At 39.0% G+C, this 21,283-nt stretch overlaps 1 protein-coding gene across 2 annotated transcripts in view; it reads right to left on the reverse strand.

Moving 5' to 3' along the window:
* Positions 1 to 21,283, reverse strand: part of knl1 (kinetochore scaffold 1) — an 86,527-nt gene that overhangs the window by 56,343 nt on the left and 8,901 nt on the right. The window contains exons 2-10 of one of the 2 annotated variants that reach the window (XM_080203000.1): positions 15,409 to 15,466; positions 13,834 to 13,876; positions 12,160 to 12,219; positions 11,572 to 11,639; positions 11,402 to 11,451; positions 9,105 to 9,147; positions 7,847 to 7,884; positions 5,503 to 5,555; positions 123 to 5,168 (exon numbers count right to left, since the gene is read on the reverse strand). In XM_080203000.1, the coding sequence (XP_080059126.1) occupies positions 123 to 5,168; positions 5,503 to 5,555; positions 7,847 to 7,884; positions 9,105 to 9,147; positions 11,402 to 11,451; positions 11,572 to 11,639; positions 12,160 to 12,219; positions 13,834 to 13,876; positions 15,409 to 15,443 (5,436 nt within the window). In that variant the 5' untranslated portion in view covers positions 15,444 to 15,466. Of the gene's footprint in view, positions 1 to 122; positions 5,169 to 5,502; positions 5,556 to 7,846; positions 7,888 to 9,104; positions 9,148 to 11,401; positions 11,452 to 11,571; positions 11,640 to 12,159; positions 12,220 to 13,833; positions 13,877 to 15,408; positions 15,467 to 21,283 lie in introns of those variants that run through there. The other variant, XM_080202999.1, reaches the window with a different exon arrangement.

Genomic DNA, 21,283 nt, shown 5'->3' on the forward strand with positions numbered 1-21,283 from the left:
ATCAACTGACAAAGCCAACTCTAAATATATACTGTACAAACAAAACAATCAGTTTTAAGCTACTTTATGAACACATTCACAATCACCTAGGATACTTAACATATATACTTTATTTCACTTACCTTTTGTCTTGAAGATTTAGTGTCTTCAGATCCCAAATTCCTCATTTTCCTTTTACTGCACACATTTTCATTTTCCTCCTCTTCACTCCATGCCCGTTTTTGGTAAAGCCTCTGTTCCACTGATTTAATCATTTTCGAATCCCCAAGAACTTGATCTTGACAACCTGTAACATTTTCATGTGATTCGGGTGAAGATTCTTTTCCACGCTGTTCAGGGATGGTGAGGCAGGGCACGTTGTTGGACTTCAAGCAGTGAGATGACTCCATTTGATCAAACATTTTATTTTCTATTTGATCGTGATCAGCCATTTGGCTTTCAATCTCAATATCTAAGCTTTTTTTAGGGTCAACATTAGATTCAAATAGATTTGAATTTTCCTCAAGTTTGTTTGATTTATGCATGACATTCTGAAGTGAACTAGAGCAGAGACGTTCTCCTGATGTTTTTACATCCTGGTGATTTGAATTCTTAGCTTTGTATAAATTTTCTTTACTAGGCAGTTTAGGAGGAAAGGTGCCTAGAGAGATTTTGTATTTAAATATGTCCCTAACAAGTGAATTTTGTTTTGAGAGCCGTGTCTTTGCATCCTTTGTTTGGCCATTTGCAGGACCTTCATCACCTACAGGAAGTCTTTCTAATACATTGGTCATAGAGTTCAGTTTCGGGAGTGATGGCATACTAGCAAGACTTGACTTTCTGGATTGATTATATTGCAGCTCTTTGTTTGTTGTACTCTTAGATTTGCTGATTGCATTGTTCACTGTATCTTCGGATTGAGGATGACTAACTTCATGTCGAACAAATTCTTCAGAACCTGCTTCAATACCTTGAACAACCAGAGATCTCTTTGCCTGAGCTTTAAGATTTGAATCCAAAGAGTCCTCTGTGTGTAGTACATATTTTTTGATTCCTTTCCCATTCATTTTTTCATGAACCTCAGTTATACATGTTGAACTAACAGATTCGCCTTCTTGCTTTGTCCCACCATCCATGTTAAGGGTGGTGCTCTCCATGCATTGGGTAGAAGGATCAGAATCAGGACCAAATGTACGGACAGCACAATTGGCATTACAAATTGTATTTTCAACTGTATTTTGAATATTGGCAAATTCAACATTACTTGAACGGTTACCGTAACAATTTTTTCCCTTTTCAGGCACCAACTGGGAAATTTTATGAATACTGGATACATCATGCTTATTGCAAATGGGCACTGTATCAATTTTTGTAACTGGTGTAACTTGCTCAGAAGCCTGGATCTTACCTTTGGGGAGGGATGACAAAACAGACCCAGGAGCACTGAATTTGGAAGCCATTTTATCTGACCCTAATGACTCATTTGTAGCTAACCCAAGGCTGTTGCTCTTAATGGCAATGGTATGACTTTTAATTATGTCCATATCATTTGCTTCTGCAAACACCAGGGCATCCTCACCGGGAAAAGATGACAGCATTGATCTAGCAATACTCCGTCTGGAGGTCACTTTATTTGAATCCATTGTAGGATTTGCATCTGGCATAATATTTCCACTCTTAATAGCAACAGTATGGCTTTTAGTTATGTCCATATCATTTGCTTCTGAAAACACCATGGTCTTATCTCTGGGAAAGGATAATCGAGAAAAGCTAACGTCTGTCAATCTGGGGATCATTCCAGTTAAACCAAAAGCTTCATTTGTAACTTTTCCAAGACTTTCACTGTCAATTGGAACTGTATGGCTTTTAGTTATGTCCATATCATTGGCTTCTGAAAACACCAGGGTTTTATCATCAGGAAAATATGACAACGTTGATCCAGCAATGTTCTGTCTGGAAGTCATCCTATTCAAATCTATGGTACAATTTGCATCTGGCCTAATATTTTCACTTTCAATAGCAACTGTATGGCTTTTAGTTATGTCCATATCATTTGCTTCTGAAAACACCACAGTTTTATCACTGGAAAATGATGGCAGTATTGATCTAGGTACATTCAATTTGGAGGTCATCCTAGTAAAATCCAATGCCTCATTTGTAAACTGTGCCGCACTTTTACTGGGAATTGTAACCGTGTAACTTTTGGTTATGCCTCGATCATTTGCTTCTGGAAGCGCTCTGGTCTTATCACCAGGAAAAGATGATAGAACCAAACCGGCAGTACTCTCAATGGAGGTCTGTTTCATGGAACCTTTCATGTCATTTGTAATTTGTCCAAGATTTCCACTCTCAATGGCAACAGTATAGCTTCTAGTTATGTCCATATCATTTGCTTCTGAAAACACCTGTGTCTTATCACTGGGAAAGGATGATGGAATAGATCTAGCAGTATTCAAAATGGAGGATTTTTTATCTAAATCCACAGTATGATTTGCAACTGACCTAAGGTTTTCGCTCTCAATTGAGACTGTATGGCTTTTGGTGATGTCCATATCATCTGGTTCTGAAAAGACTGTGGTCTTATCACTAGGAAAGGATGTTCTTGAACCCACTGTCCAAGTTACAACTGATCCAAGGTTTCCACTCTCAATTGGAACTGTGTGACTTTTAGTTATGTCCATATCATTTGCTTCTGAAAACACCATTGTCTTATTAGTGGGAAAGGATAATGAAGTAGATCCATCAGTACACCCAATAGAAGTCAGTTTCTTCAAACTGAACGTTTCATTTGTAACTTGTCCAAGGTTTCCACTGTTAATTGTGACTGTATGACTCTTTGTTATGTCCATATCATTTGCTTCTGAAAACATCACCGTCTTATCACTGGAAAAGGATGGCAACATTGATCTAGGTGCATTAAATTTGGAGGTCATCCTAGTAAAATCCAATGCCTCATTTGTAAACTGTGCAACACTTCTACTTGGATTTGTAACTGTGAAACTTTCGGTTATGCCTCTATCACTTGCTTCTGTAAGCACTGTGGTCTTATCACCAGGAAAAGATAATGGAACCGACCTGGCAGTAATCTCAATGGAGGTCTGTTTCATTGAATCTTTCATTTTATTTGTAATTTGTCCAAGATTTCCACTCTCAATGGCAACAGTATGGCTTCTAGTTATGTCCATATCATTTGCTTCTGAAAAGACTGTGGTCTTATCACTAGGAAAGGATGTTCTTGAACCCACTGTCCAAGTTACAACTGACTCAAGGTTTTCACTGTCAATTGCAACTGTGTGGCTTTTGGTGATGTCCATATCATCTGCTTCTGAGAAGACTGTGGTCTTATCACTGGGAAAGGATGTTCTTGGATCCACTGTCCTAGTTACGACTGACCCAAGGTTTTCACTGTCAATTGCAACTGTATGACTTTTGGTTATGTCCATATCATTTGCTTCTGAAAACACCAGGGTCTTATCACTGGTAAAGGATGATGGAACAGACCCAACAATATTCACAATGGGGTTTTTTTTATCTAAATCCACAGTATGGTTTGCAACTGACCTAAGATTTTCACTGTCAATTGCAACTGTATGACTTTTGGTGATGTCCATATCATCTGCTTCTGAGAAGACTGTGGTCTTATCACTGGGAAAGGATGTTCTTGAACCCACTGTCCTAGTTACGACTGAATCAAGGTTTCCACTGTCAATTGGAACTGTGAGACTTTTGGTTATGTCCATATCATTTGCTTCTGAAAACACCATTGTCTTATCAGTGGGAAAGGATAATGAAGTAGATTCATCAGTACTCCCAATAGGGATCAATTTCATCAAACTGAATGTTTCATTTGTAACTTGTCCAAGGTTTCCACTGTTAATTGTGGCTGAATGACTCTTTGTTATGTCCATATCATTTGCTTCTGAAAACACCATCGTGTTATCACTGTGAAAAGATTGCATTGATCCAGGTACACCCAGTTTATAAGGCATTCTAGTAAAAGCCGTTGTTTCATTTCTAACTTGCCCTAGGCTTACATTATCAATGACAACAGTATGGCTTTTAGTTATATCCATATCATTTGTATTGGAAAACACAATGGTATTTTCAGTGGGTAAAGATGACTGAATAGATCCAACAATACTCTGTCTCGAGGTCAGTTTCGTCGAAGCCAATGTTTTGTTTGCAACTTGTCCAAGGTTTCCACTGTCAATTGTGAGTGCATGACTTTTTGTTATGTCCATATCATTTGCTTCTGAAAATATGATAGTCTTATCACTGGGCAAAGATGACAGAATAGAATCAGACCTGGAGGTCAATTTACTTGCATCCAAAGCTTCACTTCGGTTAATCTTAGTGCAATACCCATTATCTGAGAATAGTATGTGATCATTAGGGGTTGAGGGCAATTCTGGTCTATCAGTTTTTTGAATAGCAACAGCTGTTAGTTGATTTTGATTTGTTAGGTGCTCTACCTCCCCAACATCAATTGGTACAGTGTGACTTCTGGTCATATCCATATAATCTTCTCCAGAAAATACAATAGTCTTATCTTGAAGAAAGGAAGAATGAGTTGACCTTTCAGTACATAGTCTCTCCACATTTTTAGGCACTGTTAATGAATGAGAAGTGCTAGTATCTCCCAACGCAAAATGGTTAATAGAAATAGTGTGGCTTTTGGTGAACTCCATTTCATCGTCCTGATCCTGAAATAGTACAGTCCTGTTTGGATCCTGATTTTTGTTAGAATTAATTTGCAATAGTACGTCATTTGTTATCTCACCGTCTTCAACTGCTTTATAAGCTGAAGGAACATCAAAAACTGCCTGTTTCAATACCTGTTCTTCAAAGATGGAGGACATTGACACTATCTTATTTTCATCTTTATCACTCTGTTTTATGCTATTCAAGAACATTTTAAAATCAATTGTCTTTTGCTGTTTATGAATCTCATTTTGTCTTATATAGTTGAAGGACTTATTAGCACCCTCTTCCCCAGTGTGAACGTACTCATTGGTATATATTGGTTCTGTAGAATCAAATCCAATCAAGAAAGATTTGAAGTCAATTTTTTTAGGAAGCTTAGATTCAACTTTTGTTTCTGAAGATTCGACTGGATTTTCTCTTTGTGCTTGAATGCCAGAATTGGGGAAGATTTGATGCTTATTGACAGTCTCAATGTGATCACAAGGCTGTTTAAAAAAAAAATACTTTAAGATTTACCATGAAGATTAGATATTTTGCTTTAATTGCTTTTCATATATTTAAAAATACTAAAATGTAAATGGAACACATAATTCGCTGTAAAAAAAATTACTTTCCAGAAAACTGATGTATGCAACTTCAGCATAGCAGAAACATGCTTCCGTTGAATCCATTTGGAAATACAATCACTGATATAAAACATATCAGAATTCTTCCAACTGACATGAATGGAGAGAAAGTCTTACTATTCATAATTTAACAAAACCCCAATTATTTGTAAGAACTGGATGCACTCACATCAAGAGACTTACGCTGAATTACCTCAAATTGTTGCAAAGGGGTTCGGAGAGGTGCATGAAGCAGTGCATCCATTCCTTTGAGCAGAAAGAATACAAATTAGTATCATCTCTTAGGGTTAGTCTGATGAACTAGATATATCCATCCTGATAGAAGAACACAGACACAAATAAGTCCTAGTCCTATCTGTACTCCCTCCACTTAAGTCTCAAAATCGCTGGTCATGGAGAACTCAGATCCAGGCCTGACCTCATAGCAGAACAAGTTAACTCTATGGGGTTGCAAAATTTTCAATAGGGGTGGAGAAGATGGCAGAACATATAACAAGATCAAAGAATTTCAGAGGCATTAATCTGCTTAGTGTGCCAAAGAGATGATGTTCGCTTGAGTGAAGGCCATTCCCAATAGAAGGATAAAGAAAACTCCATGTATATTCAGAGTCAACTTGGGTATACTGATCAAATATTCATGCCACGATGCAATTCAGATGTGTTGTGGCAGTGATTTAAAAAGAACGGTAGGGATATTTTGTAGACCTTGAGTAAGCATACAATTCAGGTTGGAATGACTGTGTCAAAGATATTAGAAAAATTAAAAGTCAGCTATAAGAGAGAGGAACATAAGCTTGTATTCATATAGCCAAGAAATGAAATAAATGACAAGATAATTTGCACTTCTTTAAATAAAAATGTGTTGTTTGAATGGTAAATGTTGGCTAGAACACCAAAATATTTGCTCTCCAAATGACTGAGGTTATATACAGCAGTTATGTTACTGAATTAATAATAGAGGCCTAGACTAATTACATGAAAAAATTTGTTCAAATCCCACCATGGCTTTTGTGGAGTTTCAATTAAAATATAGAATTAAAAAAAAAGTACCACAAAACTACTGGATTGTTGTAAATGCCCATTAATCTCTTTGGGAAAGGCAATCTGCCATCGTTACCTGGTCTGACCTTTATGCAATTGCAGGTTCCCAGTAATGTGGTTGACTTTTATCCTCTGAAATCATTGAGCAAGCCACTCTGTTGTATAGGTGGTGTTTCACTACCATTTTCTCACAAGCAACAATTCCACATTGCGCAGGGGGTACAAACCCGCAAAATCTCGCAAGTGAAAACATGAAGGGCATGCTTTTGAATAAGTCTCAATTATAGCCCAGCCATACAAGGGCAGCATTGGTTTGGGCAGATACTCACCAGTAAAACTATGATGCAGAATCTGTATATAACAAATGCAGGAGCCTTTCAGCAATACATCAGTGAAGGTTTAAAATTGCACAGAGCTATTATTGCATGGACAAGGTAAACACTTGAAGGAAGAATATCAGAATGATTTGAAGTGAGGATAAAAATATTGTAAGGGCTCTGTCGCAAGTTCTAAAAAGGGGTATTTTGAAACTTTAGACTGTTCGAAATTGTCCTTTTATAAATGTTTAAATTCGACAGATATAGCCATCAGGCAAGGCTCAGACAACAAATCAGTAAATAGTATCAAAGATGATTGATTACAAGCCAATTTTAGAAACCAATCAACTAAGAGGCAGAATATAAGTAAAGTACCTTTCTCAAATGAAACTCTACCAGCTCCACCTCCATAAAGCACCACAACGTCCTGGGATTTCAGTTGGAAGGGAATTAATTGCTGAATCAGTCCCAGTACTAACTGCACTCATTACTCCTTCCCCTGAAGTTTATTAAAAATAACTTTTGCACTGATAGAAGAACACGAGAACCCTCACCTATCCACAAAAATTTAGTTAAACCACATTTTATGTACACAAAGATAGTTCCTGCAACCCTTCATCTTATACTCAAATGATGTGGTACACCCACCTTAGGCAAATTGCTGAAAATGGCAAATAGTTAATATCACCGATTTTAGCTAATTATGCCTTAAATGTAGGACAATTTCTTCAAACTATGTGTCCTATCCTGATGTTTTTACATGAGTTCCATTCACTAAGACAGCCTCAACAATCAAGGACAGCGTATGTTTCTGATACAGTGGGAGTCCAAGGCTTGTGCCATTTTTTTCCAGTTATTAAACAACTTGAATTCTCTCATAAGAAAAGCTAATGGAGAAACATCGAAATAATAGTGACTTCCAATTTACTACTGATTAATTACTTATCCTTCAATTACCAGAGTGATCGAGTTACTTCCTCCCAATGAAATCATCTCTTGCCAGTCAGTGACTGCTTCATAATACGATTTTGGATTAGTTTATTGTAAAAGGTTAACAACATCAGAATGGCTTCTCATCCCAGGTACTTTGTTATAATGAATGTAATGTGAAATTAACCAGGAATTTATTAAAAAGTATACAGCACAAAGGAATGAGTAAAAGCAGAAGTTCTCACTCACCAGCAATGCTGAAATTTGTATTTAGTGACATCATGTCCCTGTGAAATAAAAACATGCTCCTTTTGTATTACTTCACATACCTTGAGCATTATTTTTATGCAATCAAGTTTAATTTTAGCTCTAATTGTTGCACTTGATAAAGAATGTCTTCAACATTCTATATTTTAAATTGTCAAATTGCTCAGCATCAAGCAACAAGAAAACGCAGAACTGAGTTGTGTTTGAAGAAATATGCATTGCCTACATCTTTCAATGTAGTTAATCTATTAGGATGGACGAAAGAGGCTATTGGACTCTGGAATTCAAGAAAAAGGAAACCTTGGGGCGTCCTGAAGCAGCAGTCTGCCAAAATCAATTCCTGCTTCAGTCACAATCCACAATTCTCAGAACAGATAGAAAGAGATTTGTGGTTTTGCAGGAAGCTGCTAGGTTAATTCCTTGGATAGTGCTACACATATCTGATTGTGGCAACATGCAGATGTTTTAATGGTTAATATGAGACCAAAGGTACATCCATTCTCCCACAAAGCCAAGCATAACACAGAATTTCATTAACTTATGATGTGCACAAAGTATTTGGCTATTTTGAAGCAGACATCCTTAAATTTAGCTGCATCCAGTTTGTACACATGAATATTCTGAGACAGAATAACCAGCCACCAGTTAAACTATAACCTAGTAATAACAGTTTACAATCACAGAATGATGCAGCATCAGGGCCCATTCAGTCAAATGAATCCATATTATTTGAAAATTCTCCAATCAGACCTATTCTTTTCTCCTTAACCCTGCAAATGTTTTAGCTATTCACCCAATTCCACGTTGACATTTATTACTGAATTTGCTTTCAGCATGTTTTCAGGAAGTGTATTCAATAAATGAAAATTTCCCTTCACTTTTGGTTCTTTTGCCAATTACCTTAAATCTGTGCTCTCTCCAAACATTTTTATAATTTTGCATAATCTGTTCAGTGCATAATATTTTCACCATGCACATACAAGTTGTGACCACTAAGAAACTGTTGAGGGGCCCACATGGTGCCTTGAATTGATGCCGACTTCCCAAAGGCACAAGTCAAGAGTGGGCTGAAACACTCTTCACTTGCTTGGATCAATGCAGTTCCGACAAAGTTCAAGAAACTTAACACCCAACTGCCACCAGTGCAATGTAGGATATTGTAAAACTGCCAGTGTTGACTTCGTCAGCAACACCCACAACCCAAAAAAGTTTTTAAAAATTGAACAAAAGTGACACTTGCCTTTCCAATTCATTCTGCTGGTTCTCCTTTTGGCAGTCTTTCCCTAAAAATTAAAGTAATTACAACACGACCAATGACAATGAATTTTTTACCAGTTGCCTCAATTTTAAATATTAAACAGCAAATATTACAAAAGAGCACAAGAACTTAAGAAATAGGAGGAAAAGGCCAGCCTGCTCCACCATTTAATAAGGTAATGGATATCTGAATGGAGCCTTCACTTCCCCACTGGCTCCCAGTCAAGCAACACCTTGATTTTAAAATTATCCTCATCTTCAAATCACTCCAGGGCTTTGACGCACCCCCATCTCCATAACCCTCAGACATCTGCACTCCTCTAATTCTGGCCTCAAGTGGTGTAGTCCCAATCAAAATTCCTTGACCATTGGAAGCCTGTCCTCAGTTGGCTAAGCTCCAGGCTCTTGAATTTGCTCTACACCTCTGTCCTTTTCCGACATTCCTCCTTTAATTACAGATGTGAGGCTAGGTGGCCAACAGTCTTCTCCTTTCTTGGATAAGAGTGTCAAATTTGCAATTTTCCAATCCATTGGGACCTTTCAGCCAATGCATCCAATATCCCTGCAACCGTTTTAAAAAGATCCTAGGGTGCAGGCCATCAGATCCAAGAGACATTTTAATCTTTAGACCTGTGTGCTTTCCCCAGTACTTTTTCCTCTAGTGATCACAATTGTTTTAAATTCCTTTTTTAAAATTCATTTGTGGGGTTATGGGCATTGCTGGCTGGCCAGCATTTATTGCCATCCTTATGTTGCCCTTGAACTGAGTGGCTTGCTAGGCCATTTTAAGAGGGCAGTTGAGAGTCAACCACATTGCTGTGGCTCTGGAATCACATGTAGACCAGACTGGCTAAGGACAGCAGATTTCCTTCCCTAAAGGACATTAGCGAACCGGACGGGGTTTTTTTTGACAATCAACAATGGTTTCATGGTCATCAGTAGGCTTTTAATTCCAGATATTTTTTATTGAATTCAAGTCCTATCATTTGCTGTGGCAGGATATGAACCTAGGTTCACATTAGCTGAGTTTCTGGATTAATATCCACCGATAATACCACAATGCCATTGCCTCCCCTCTCCTTTGCCTCTTGATTTTCTATGACTCTTGGGATGCTTTTTGTGCCTTCTACTGTGAAGACAGGCACGAAAACAAAATTTTCTTGATTCCCATTATTAATTCCCCAGTCTCATTTCCCAAAGGATGAATGTTTAGAATAGTTTGAGACCCTAGTTTGTCTTCGTATCTTTGTAACTTAAACTTAAGAGTAGTTTGAGACCCTAGTTTCTCATACTGAAATGGAATTTGAATTTCTGTCATGTTATGATCACTCTTGCCTAGAGCATTCTTTACAATGAAATCACTATTAATCCAATTACACATTGACATTAAAGTATTAAAATAGCCCATTCTTAATTGGTTCCATAACATATTATTCTAAGAAACCAACCATAATACGTATCTATAAACTCTTACTCAAAGCTCTCTTTGGCAATTTGATTCGTCTAATTTATAAGATTTCTTTTTAAAAATTCAATTATTTAAGTACCTTTCTCACAGCCCTCATTAGTTCTTGTTTATACTGTCTTAGAATGTAGCTAGTTCGGGGATGTATAAATTTCCCACCAGTCACTTTTACCGTCGCCATTCCCACAAACTGATTCTACCTGACCTTTCAAGCCAAGACTATTTGTCACTAATGAACTGAACTCAGAGCTATTCCACCACCTTTACCTTTCTTTCAATCCTTCCGAAATATCCAATACTCTTAAAATACAGTTCTCATTTCGCAACCATGTTTATATAATGGCTATCAGACTCATGGACTCCTATTTGTCCTAGTAATTCATCCATTGTGTTACCAATGCTGCATGGATTTAATTAAAAGCTTTTAATTTTATCTTTTTAACCAGTTTTACCTACTCTGACTATATATTGCTGCTCCACTTGTGTTTGTACACTCTTTCAGTCAGTCTGGTTATCATTACTCGAATTAACTCGTACTATTAACTTTCAAAATCTCTGATGTAAACCCTTCTCCCCAACTATTTAGTTTAAGACCCTTTCTACACTCAAATGAAATGATTTGCTAGCACACTGATCCAAGTGCATCCAATACAGCACATCCGAACAGCACAGGTTCCTCCTTCCCCAAAGCGTAGCAGACCATTGATGCTAATGATTTTCTAAGAATTGTTATTTTGTAAAAAGAGAAAAATCAACCAACACACATACTTGAACCTATATGTTACATCTGTATTCTGACATGAAAATATATTTACCATTCTCCACATCTTGCATTATCATCATCATTTTATCAGTCACAAACTCCCTGAAAAGAAAAATAAAGTGAGATCCACAATACATAAATCTGCACTTCATACTTCGGTCAGTAACTGATCTAACTGTACAAAACATTTTAATGCATAAAAGCTACACATCCTTCACTTACTTGACTTCTTTGGTCTCTGCAAAGCTGACTCTTCGAGAGCTCCTGCGAAGTTTTCCCACCTGCTCCATCTCCAACCAAAACAAAAAGAAAACTCATCAGAATGTAGAGTTTGTAACATCCCTGTATTTGGCATTTCTACATATTAACACGTTGGTATATTTGAGCACTGCAAATGTTGCTCACCATTCTCATTTTCTAAACAAAATAATCAAAAAAAACTCCATCAGCAAATATACCCAGTCAACCTTCCTACCTGTTACTTAAACCCTACGTCTCACACCAGCTAAATTAAACCATGCTTACATTTGTATTTCAATGCCAGTTACAGTTGCTATAGACAGGTTTCTTTAATCCACACCCACTGTTGCTTACAATCAATTGATCAGTTAATCAGTACATCAGCTGACAGATTTCTCTCCTTTACCAATTTACCAATGATGTTATTATTTGCACAAAGCTAGGAGTTGCCTAGAATCAATGCATTGTTTAGTGTTAATTCATTAGACACATGAACGAACTACAGAGCTTCATATTATTTGCAATCGGAACAGTTCTACAATGTTGCTTATTTTAATAATTCCTTGTTACCTTCTGGGTGACCTCAGCTTCTTTCAAAGTTCGAAGTGGGCTCCGTGAAACTTTCAAAATCTTGGGTGGAAAAGAATGGTTATTTAAGTATAAACGTTATAATACACAAGGAGTAACTTTCCATAAGGTCAATAAAGTTTTTAAAAACAATACAGTATTACTTCATAATCCTTTGATGTAGAGAGGCTTTCAGTAATTGCACATCCTATATCAGAGTTCCCAAACTGAGTTCCACAAACATTTGTAGGAGGCACCCAGGGGTTCTACGGTATGTCCACCCACTTTAAATTGAAAGAAGCGGACCTCATGTTTGTCAATCAAAGGAGGTTTAGCACTGTGTTGACAAGGGAGAGCAGGGGCAAAAAGAGAAGAAGGGAGAGAGAGAAAATAAAGGGGATTCATTAGAAGACAATTGAAACAAATAATCAAATCAAAGTGTAGCCTGTTGTATCTGTCCAATTCAGATACTTCAACAAGCTTCTTAATCAAAGTTTTACCCTGGTGCCTTTATTTGTGAGAATAGAGTATGGACACAGATAAAACGCAACAAACTTTATTCAATATTATTAACCTGTAAATTACCCACAACGTATACAGGAAAACACCCAGGATTCAACTACACTACCCATAAAGATGGCTTGGTAGGCGTAGATCCGATCCGTGAGTCCCTTTGTTTTGTCTTTGTGAAGGTGATTCTCACTGGCCATTTCTTCTCCGCTTGCTTCCTTTCTTCTTTGGTCTGGCCTCGGTCGTCTCTGGTCTTTGCTTCCAAGGTGTCCAGACTGCCTATTTTTATTCCCTGTGGCCTTGCACTTTTTCCACCTTGACCTTCTGCCAATGGGGTCTCAGGAGAATAGTCTAATTGATGACCTGTTGACAGGACACCTGAGCCTACCCGGGCACCTTGGAGTCTGGCCCTATCTGGGCTGTGGACAGTGAATATCAAATAGGAGCAATGATCACTTGATGGGTAATCGGGGACAGATCTAGATAGGCCGCAGCAATCTGAGTTCTGTATATTCGAACTTTGGCCAGGAGCGATTTGTCGTGTTATTTGCTGGAACTGACTGTAGCTTAATTTAGAGTGCTCAATTCTTTGATTTCAAATGTCCAAATTTATTTTGGGCTCAGCACCACCAAATACCCTGAATGCATGTGTCACAAAGAACATGCTTATCCATCAATGAGGAAACATTCTTAAACCTTTTCAAACCTTTGGGTTTGTGATATTCAAATAGGAGAAAACAACACAAATATGGATTGAATCAGGGTTGCCAGAACTCTTTTTGGCCACAATTTTGGTATTCCACTACTAAATTGTCAATTGCCTGTGGACTGCTTTTTATGCCATTGTCCAAAATTAGAACTATTGAGATTTCAAATTGCATTCACCATGATCAAATTGTGTTCACTGCATCAGGATGTAATAAAAGAGGCATTACAGATAAATATAAAATTAGAAATCTGGAAATGCATAGCAGGTCAGTCAGCATCTATTTCAGGTGGGATTCTATATTTCGATGATGACCATTAACTACAGATGCACCATTCAAATAAGTGAGCAAGACAAAAAATACATTTGAAATTTCATGTCAACATTTTTAAAAGCTTTTCAAATGCACTTTGTAAGCCTTTGGTCATGCAAAAGAGAACCAACAGTTAATCAAAACTTACACCCGACTGCCGTCTCTTGCATTTCCCTTCCCCGTTTTCAACACTGAGAAAAAAATGAAAGCAATATTATTAGACTTACTTCTAATTCAACACCTCTCTATTCCTGGTAATCTTTGAAGTCTATTCATTTGACGAAACTTTGATTTTACAGTGCTGAAAATTGGAATTCTGTTTTGAGAATGTACAATTAATGATATGCAAGGGCCAACATTTGATAATGCAATTCTATCAGATTGATTTTGAGAAGCGTGGAATAATTTGAAGAGGATATAAAATATGAATAGGCATAATCTCCAAGACTGTTGAAGCATTGGGATATATCTGATGGCAATGCCTTCTCATCAGGATTGAACACCAGGATAATACAGTTTAACTAAGCTGGCAAGTATTGGATGCACTGTTCTTGCTGCAACTGTACAGGGTACTGGTGAGGCCGCAGCTGGAGTACTGTGTGCAGTTTTGGTCGCCACACTTGCGGAAGGATATGTTGGCTTGGAGGGAGTGCAGAGGAGGTTCACTAGGCTGATACCGGAGATGAGGGGATTGGACTATGAGGAGAGACTAAACAGACTGGGTCTGTACTCGTTGGAGTTTAGAAGGATGAGGGGGGATCTCATAGAGACATATAAGATAAGGAAGGGGATGGACAGGGTAGAGGTAGAGAGAGTCTTCCCGCTTAGAAAGGATAGTAGGACTAGAGGACACAGCCTCAAGATGGGGGGGGTGGGGGGGGGGGGCAGTTTAGATCAGAGTTGAGGAGCAACTTCTTCACTCAAAGGGTGGTGAATCTCTGGAATTCTCTGCCCATTGAAGTGGTGGAGGCTACCTCGCTAAATATATTTAAGTCACGGGTAGATAGGTTTTTGATAGACAGGGGAATTAAGGGTTATGGGGAGAAAGCAGGAAAGTGGAACTGATCCACTTCAGATCAGCCATGATCTTATTGAATGGCGGGGCGGGCTCGAAGGGCTAGATGGCCTACTCCTGCTCCTATTTCTTATGTTCTTATATATACACTCTGAACCAGATTCAAATTCTGCTGCATAAAATGTAATTTCTGCTTGGCAAAAATATAGTCAAAAAGTTACAAAACTGCTGGAAACTGAATAGTTTACTGTAGTAATTCTGGCAGTTCTAAATACTTTATGCCACATCAATTTATATCAAGAACAAATGGTTGACTCCACTGGCTCCATTTCAATAAAATACAGAGCTGCAGATTTTCCATCCTTCAAATTGTTTCACAGATTGCCCCAATTTTTCCAAACAAAAATAGATATTTGGGTTTGGCTCTTGCTTAGTGCATTTGATTGCAAATACAGTGGGTCCAACAGGTACTGTCATCAAATGGGAGCCAAATATGAAATGAATCCCAGCCATATCAGAGCCAGGCAGAGGAAAACAGCATGTGAGATATTCCATCAGTATCCATGCCACAGAAATTTGGTCACAGTAACAAAAGAATGATTACTGTTGAGTTTCATGTACTATTAAGAACGCTACTAGTACATTATACACCTAAATAATAGCAAAGTTAAAACAGTTTGAGGTGCTATTCATCACAGAAGTACATACTTAGCCTCTGGAAACACAGGATAATTTTCATCCATGGTTTAAACCAACAATTGAAAACCTGTAGAAGAAAAATAAAAAAATTACAACTCAATAGGGAAAATGTTAGCCTCAGAGCCCTCTAACCTTCAAATAATACAAACTGCATAGTTTAACATACACAAGAAATGGTAGAAAAGGAACCAGAAATGAAGTCTCAGTGGCAAACATTTTTGTTGCAGGCCTGTTCAATTCAGCAAGAACATTACAGTCCCTTACATCACTCACCTGTTTACTTACTGAAGTCTCCTGGAGATTTGTTTTATTCTTTCACAGGATGTGGATCTCACTGGCAAGGCAGAGGAGATACCTATGGAGCAATATTAGTGCCATTAGAACATTCAAATCCATGCCAATTTCTACAAGATTGGAACTTTTTCTGATGAAACATTAATGGGTTACTACCAAAAGCAGCACAAATTAAGGCCCACAGCTGGCTCTTACTTGTTTCTTCACTGAAAATCACAGAAATTTGTGCTACTGCATCAACCAATTCCTCATCTTGTAGTATAATGAAGAATGTTCAGCCAAGCCCCATAAAGTTAACTGTAAGTCTGTAATGTCACACAAAGATTGAGAATACGCTAATCTGAAAAAGGAGCTAATCCTTAATAGAATAGCTTTTGGAGTAATGCATGATGCATTCTCAGATAATTATTTTCAGAGAAGATATGATGTGAGCAAAGGCAATTTAATTAAAGTAGGGAAGCTAAGATCTGGAGGCAGAACCAGTCAGTAGTCAGAGGAGAGGAACAGATAGTCTAAATCCCAAAATAACATACAGTTGAATTCAACAAAGGAAAAAGAGAGGAGGACACATACAGCATGAGGGGAGGCAACCAGACTAGTTGTGGTGGAAGGGACAAACACTGACATAAGAATGGTGCCACCAAAAACATGCAATGCCACAGGTGGAAAAAAAAAGGCACTTTCAGGCAGTATTTCACATTGGAAAGAAAACAAGCAGAACACAATTTCATTAAGTTGAAGATTCCCAAGACGTCAAGTGGAGATTATTTGATCGCAGAGATCCTGAAGAGAACAGGACACATGCTAAATTAAATGTTGGAGCACCAGTTTCAGCTCTTTCAGCTGCTGCACCTAACAAGGGAATTCTTCAATCAGCCTACAAAAAACTACATGGACTAGGAGGACCAAAGCTGAAGGTTCTGGAAGAATTAATAGCTAACTTAAAACAGAGAAAGTAATTACTGAAATACTATGCACAATTCAAGATCAGGATTGTTCACTTTCAAGTCGAAAGGCATGTACGATACTCAGATAGAAAAGGTAAAGAATAACGAAAGTCAATCAAGACAATTCAAAGCAGAATTTTTGAAGTTATTAACTGGGAGAGCTAAAAACAGTGCATCATATAACACTAAGCCCAGAAACTAAACCAATATTCTTATGTACACCCAAAAAGGTTCCACACTCTTTACTTCCAAAGGTTAAAACAAAATCAACTCAATAGTATTACAAGGAGTGATTTTTGTCACACAAGTGCCATCAAGTGGGTGCTTACGGATGATACCGATTCTGAATCACAAGAATGTGTGTTGATCGCCCACAACTCAATAAAGCCATGAAAAAGTCCATCCAATGGTATCGGCAGACAAGAGTTTAGCAAAGTTTGGAAAGATCTCAATATTTTCTAAAATAGATGCCAACAGTGGATTCTAGCAAGTACGACAAGGAGTCCAAGCTTCTCAGAATTTTCATAACACCATTTGGAAAGTTTTTTTTAAACAAGTTATCCTTTGGAATAACATCAGCACCAGAGAACTTTCAAAGAACCACGACAAATCTTCTTGAGGGCTTACATGAAGTTGTTTGCCACATAGATAATATGTTAATACATGGATCCACTCAAGCTGAGCATGATGCGAGAATGAGGGCAATGCTAAGAAAAGGCAGGATAGACACTCAACAGTAAGTGCAAGTTTTCACAGCCATCAATCAAGATTCTTGGTCACAAAGTGAGTGCATCAGGAATAAAGGTTGATGCACTGAAAAACAGAGACATAAAAGAATTTCCAGCTGTAAGGAGCATTACAGTTAAAGATCAAATAAAGTGATAACATTTGTTAAAAACTGCTTAACATCTCTGCAAGCTACTTATGCCAAGACAATGAATGATGTTGGGAAGAAGCGCATCAGGAAATCATTCAAACAAAAAACAGAGAAGTAATCCCTTAAAGTTGTAGTTGCGCTCTTGAAAAATCACAACTGCTGAAAAGAATTATAGGTTCCTACAAGAATCAATGTTAAAGCCAGAGTTGGGTGCCTTCATACATTTCTCACCTGGCAAAACAATATACAAGTTGTTATAAATTCAGGTCAGAAACTCCAAAGTGTTTTAACGAAGGCCACATGGATCATAAGTTTTGCACTTTTGAATTTGGCCAGGATAAGCATGGTATTTTTAACTTCAAGTGATTCGAATGATCCACTGGGAGCTTTTATCAAACAAAGCTTAAGAATAAAGTTAACATGTAGGGAAAGAAAATTAGCAATTTTTTTATCAATTATAAACCAAAACAACCACAATAATGTGTATTATACATACATTAACAATGTATATATAACAAATATATCTAAACTATTCCAATCAAACAAAATCTCCCATAGACAAGAACCCTTTTCACAGGTTTAACACAGCAAAGACGAATGCTCACATGATTATGGAACTGAGTCCTTCGGTTGGAGAACTGAAACCATGATTTCTCAGCTTTCTAACTTCTAGCAGCCCTCTGAATATACTCAGAACACTTTGAAGTCAGAACAGCTTCCCAGAACACCAAGACAACACTCTGGTCAAGCCACCAACAGTAGATTGTCTACTCCATGAAGGCAAGAAGCCTTGCTTTCAGCTAACAAAAATAATTTCCAAGACCAGGGAGAGAGAAATACTTCTTCTCAGCTTGTTGTCCCTTCTAATACTGAAGTGCAGCCAGCCAAAACAGAAAATGAAACCTTGAATTCACTGTGAACAGGGAAAAAACTGTCCAAAATACATGATCTGCCAATCAGTCTTTTTCCTAACTATGCAAAGTAAAAATAAACAAACCCCATTTAAACCACAGAAGGAGCAATAAAAAGACATCAGCTGAGGCTGGGAGAGCTAGAGAGTAACAAGTCTTACAACACCAGGTTAAAGTCCAACAGGTTTATTTAGTAGCAAATACCACTAGCTTTCAGAGCGCTGCTCGTTCATCAGGTGAGTGGGGAGTTCTGATCACAAACACGGCACAAAGGCAGACACTCAGTTTACAGAATACTGATTAGAATGTGAGTCTTTACAGCTAATCAAGTCTTAAATGGTGCAGATAATGTGAGCAGAGATTGCATTAAGCATAAGTTAAAGTGATGTGTATTGTCTCCAGGCAGGACAGTAAGTGAGATGTTAGAAGCCCAGGCAAGACATGGGGGTTACAAATAGTGTGACATGAATCCAAGATCCCACTTGAGGCCGTCCTCATGTGTGCAGAACTTGGCTATCAGTCTCTGCTCAGCTACCTCTGCACTGTCATGTGCCGTGAAGGCCGCCTTGGAGAACGTTTACCCAAAGATCAGAGGCTGAATGCCTGTTCGCCAACAGGAAAAGAACAGTCTCACCTGGTGATTGTTCAGCTGTATTCATTCATCCGTTGTCATAGCATGGTCTCCCTGGTCTCCCCAATCTACCATGCCTCAGGACATCCTGCAGCGTATGACGTAGACAACGTTGGCCGACTTGCAAGAGAATGTACCGTGTACCGGGTGGATGGCATTCTCACATGAAATGATGGTATCCGTGTCAGTGATCCAGCAGTGCCAGTGTTGTGGTGTCGTGTTCACTGTCCTCCTGAAGGCTGGGTAGATTGCTGCAGACAATGGTCTGTTTGAGGTTATGTGGTTGTCTGAAGACAAGACGTGGGGGTGTGGGAATGGCCTTGGCGAGATGTTTGTCCTCAATGACATGTTGAAGATTCCAGAGAAGGCGTCATAGCTTTTCTGCTCCGGGGAAGTACTGGACGACGAAGGATAGTCTGTCCACCGGTGTCCCATGTTTGTCTTATGAGGTGGTCAGTGCAGCTTTTCGCTGTGGCGCGTTGGAACTGTCGATGAGTCAAGCACTATATCCTGTTCTTATGAGGGCATCTTTCAGCATCTGGGGGTGTCTGTTGTGATCCTCCTCATCTAAGCAGATCCTGTGTATATGGAGGGCTTGTCCATAGGGAATGGCTTCTTTAACATGCTTAGGGCGAAAGCTGGAGAAGTGGAGTATCGTTAGGTTATCTGTGGGCTTGCAGTATAGTGTGGCGCTGAGGTGAGCACCCTTAATGGAGATGCACGTGTCCAAGAATACAACCGATTCTGGAGAGTACTGTGTGGTGAGTCTGATGCTGGGATGGAACTTGTTGATGTCATCATATATTTGTTTCAGTGATTGTTCACCATGAGTCCAAAAGAAGAAAATATCATCGATGTATCTAGTGTATAGCATCAGTTGAAGGTCCTGTGTGGTGAAAAAGTCTTGTTCAAGCCTGTGCATAAAGATGTTGGCATATTGAAGTGCGAATTTGGTCCCCACAGCTGTTCCATGTGTCTGGATGAAGAACTGGTTGTTGAAGGTGAAGGCATTGTGGTCCAGGATGAAACAGATGAGTTGTAAAATTGCATCTGGAAACTGGCAGTTGTCGACGTTGAGCACATGCATCTCCATTAAGGACGGTCACCTCAGCACCTCACTGTAGCGCAAGCCCACAGATAACCTCACGATGCTCCACTTCTCCAGCCTCCACCCTAAACACATTAAAGAAGCCATCCCCTACGGACAAGCCCTCCAGAACAGTTCATATGAGGAGGATCGCAACAAACACCTCCAGACACTGAAAGATGCCCTCATAAGAACAGGATATGGCGCTGGACTCATCGATCGACAGTTCCGACGCACCACAGCGAAACATCACACTGACCTCCTCAGAAGACAAACACGGGACACGGTGGACAGGGTACCCTTCATCGTCCAGCACTTACCCGGAATGAAGCAGCTACGACATCTTCTCCAGAATCTCCAACATGTCATTGACGAAGACGAACATCTCACCAAGGCCATCCCCACACCCCGACTTCTTGCCTCCAAACAACTGCACAATCTCAAACAGACCATTGTCCGCTGCAAACTACCCAGCCTTCAGGAGAACAGTGACCACGGCACCACACAACCCTGCCACACCAACCTCTGCAAGGCATGCTGGATCATCGACACAGATCTCACATGAGAACATCATCCACCAGGTACATGGTACATATTCTTGCAAGTCGGCCAATGTTGTCTACCTGATATGCTGCAGGAAAGGACATCCCAAGGCATGGTACACTGGGGAGACCATGCAGACGCTATGACAATGGAATGAATGCACACCGCTCGACAATCACCAGGTAAAATTGTTCTCTTCCTGTTGGCGAACACTTCAGCAGTCATGGACATTCGGCTTCTGATCTTCGGATAAGCGTTCTCTAAGGCGGCCCTTCATGGCACGCGATAGCCAAGTTCTGCACACGAGGACGGCCTCAACTGGGATCTTGGTTCATGTCACACTACATGTACCCCCCATGTCTTGCCTGGGATTGCAACATCTCACTTACTGTCCTGTCCGGAGACAGCACACATACCTTTATCCTATGCTTAACGCTATCTCCACTCACATTACAGCTAATCAAGTCTTAAAGATGCAGACAAAGACTTGCATTCTAATCAATATTCTGTAAACTGAGTGTGCGCCTTTATATGCCCTGTTTGTGATCAGAACTCCCCACTCACCTGACGAAGGAGCAGTGCTCCGAAAGCTAG

This window comes from Carcharhinus amblyrhynchos, chromosome 14 (assembly GCF_965287045.1).
Source record: "Carcharhinus amblyrhynchos chromosome 14, sCarAmb.v2.hapA, whole genome shotgun sequence".
In the NCBI taxonomy this organism is placed as follows: domain Eukaryota; kingdom Metazoa; phylum Chordata; class Chondrichthyes; order Carcharhiniformes; family Carcharhinidae; genus Carcharhinus; species Carcharhinus amblyrhynchos.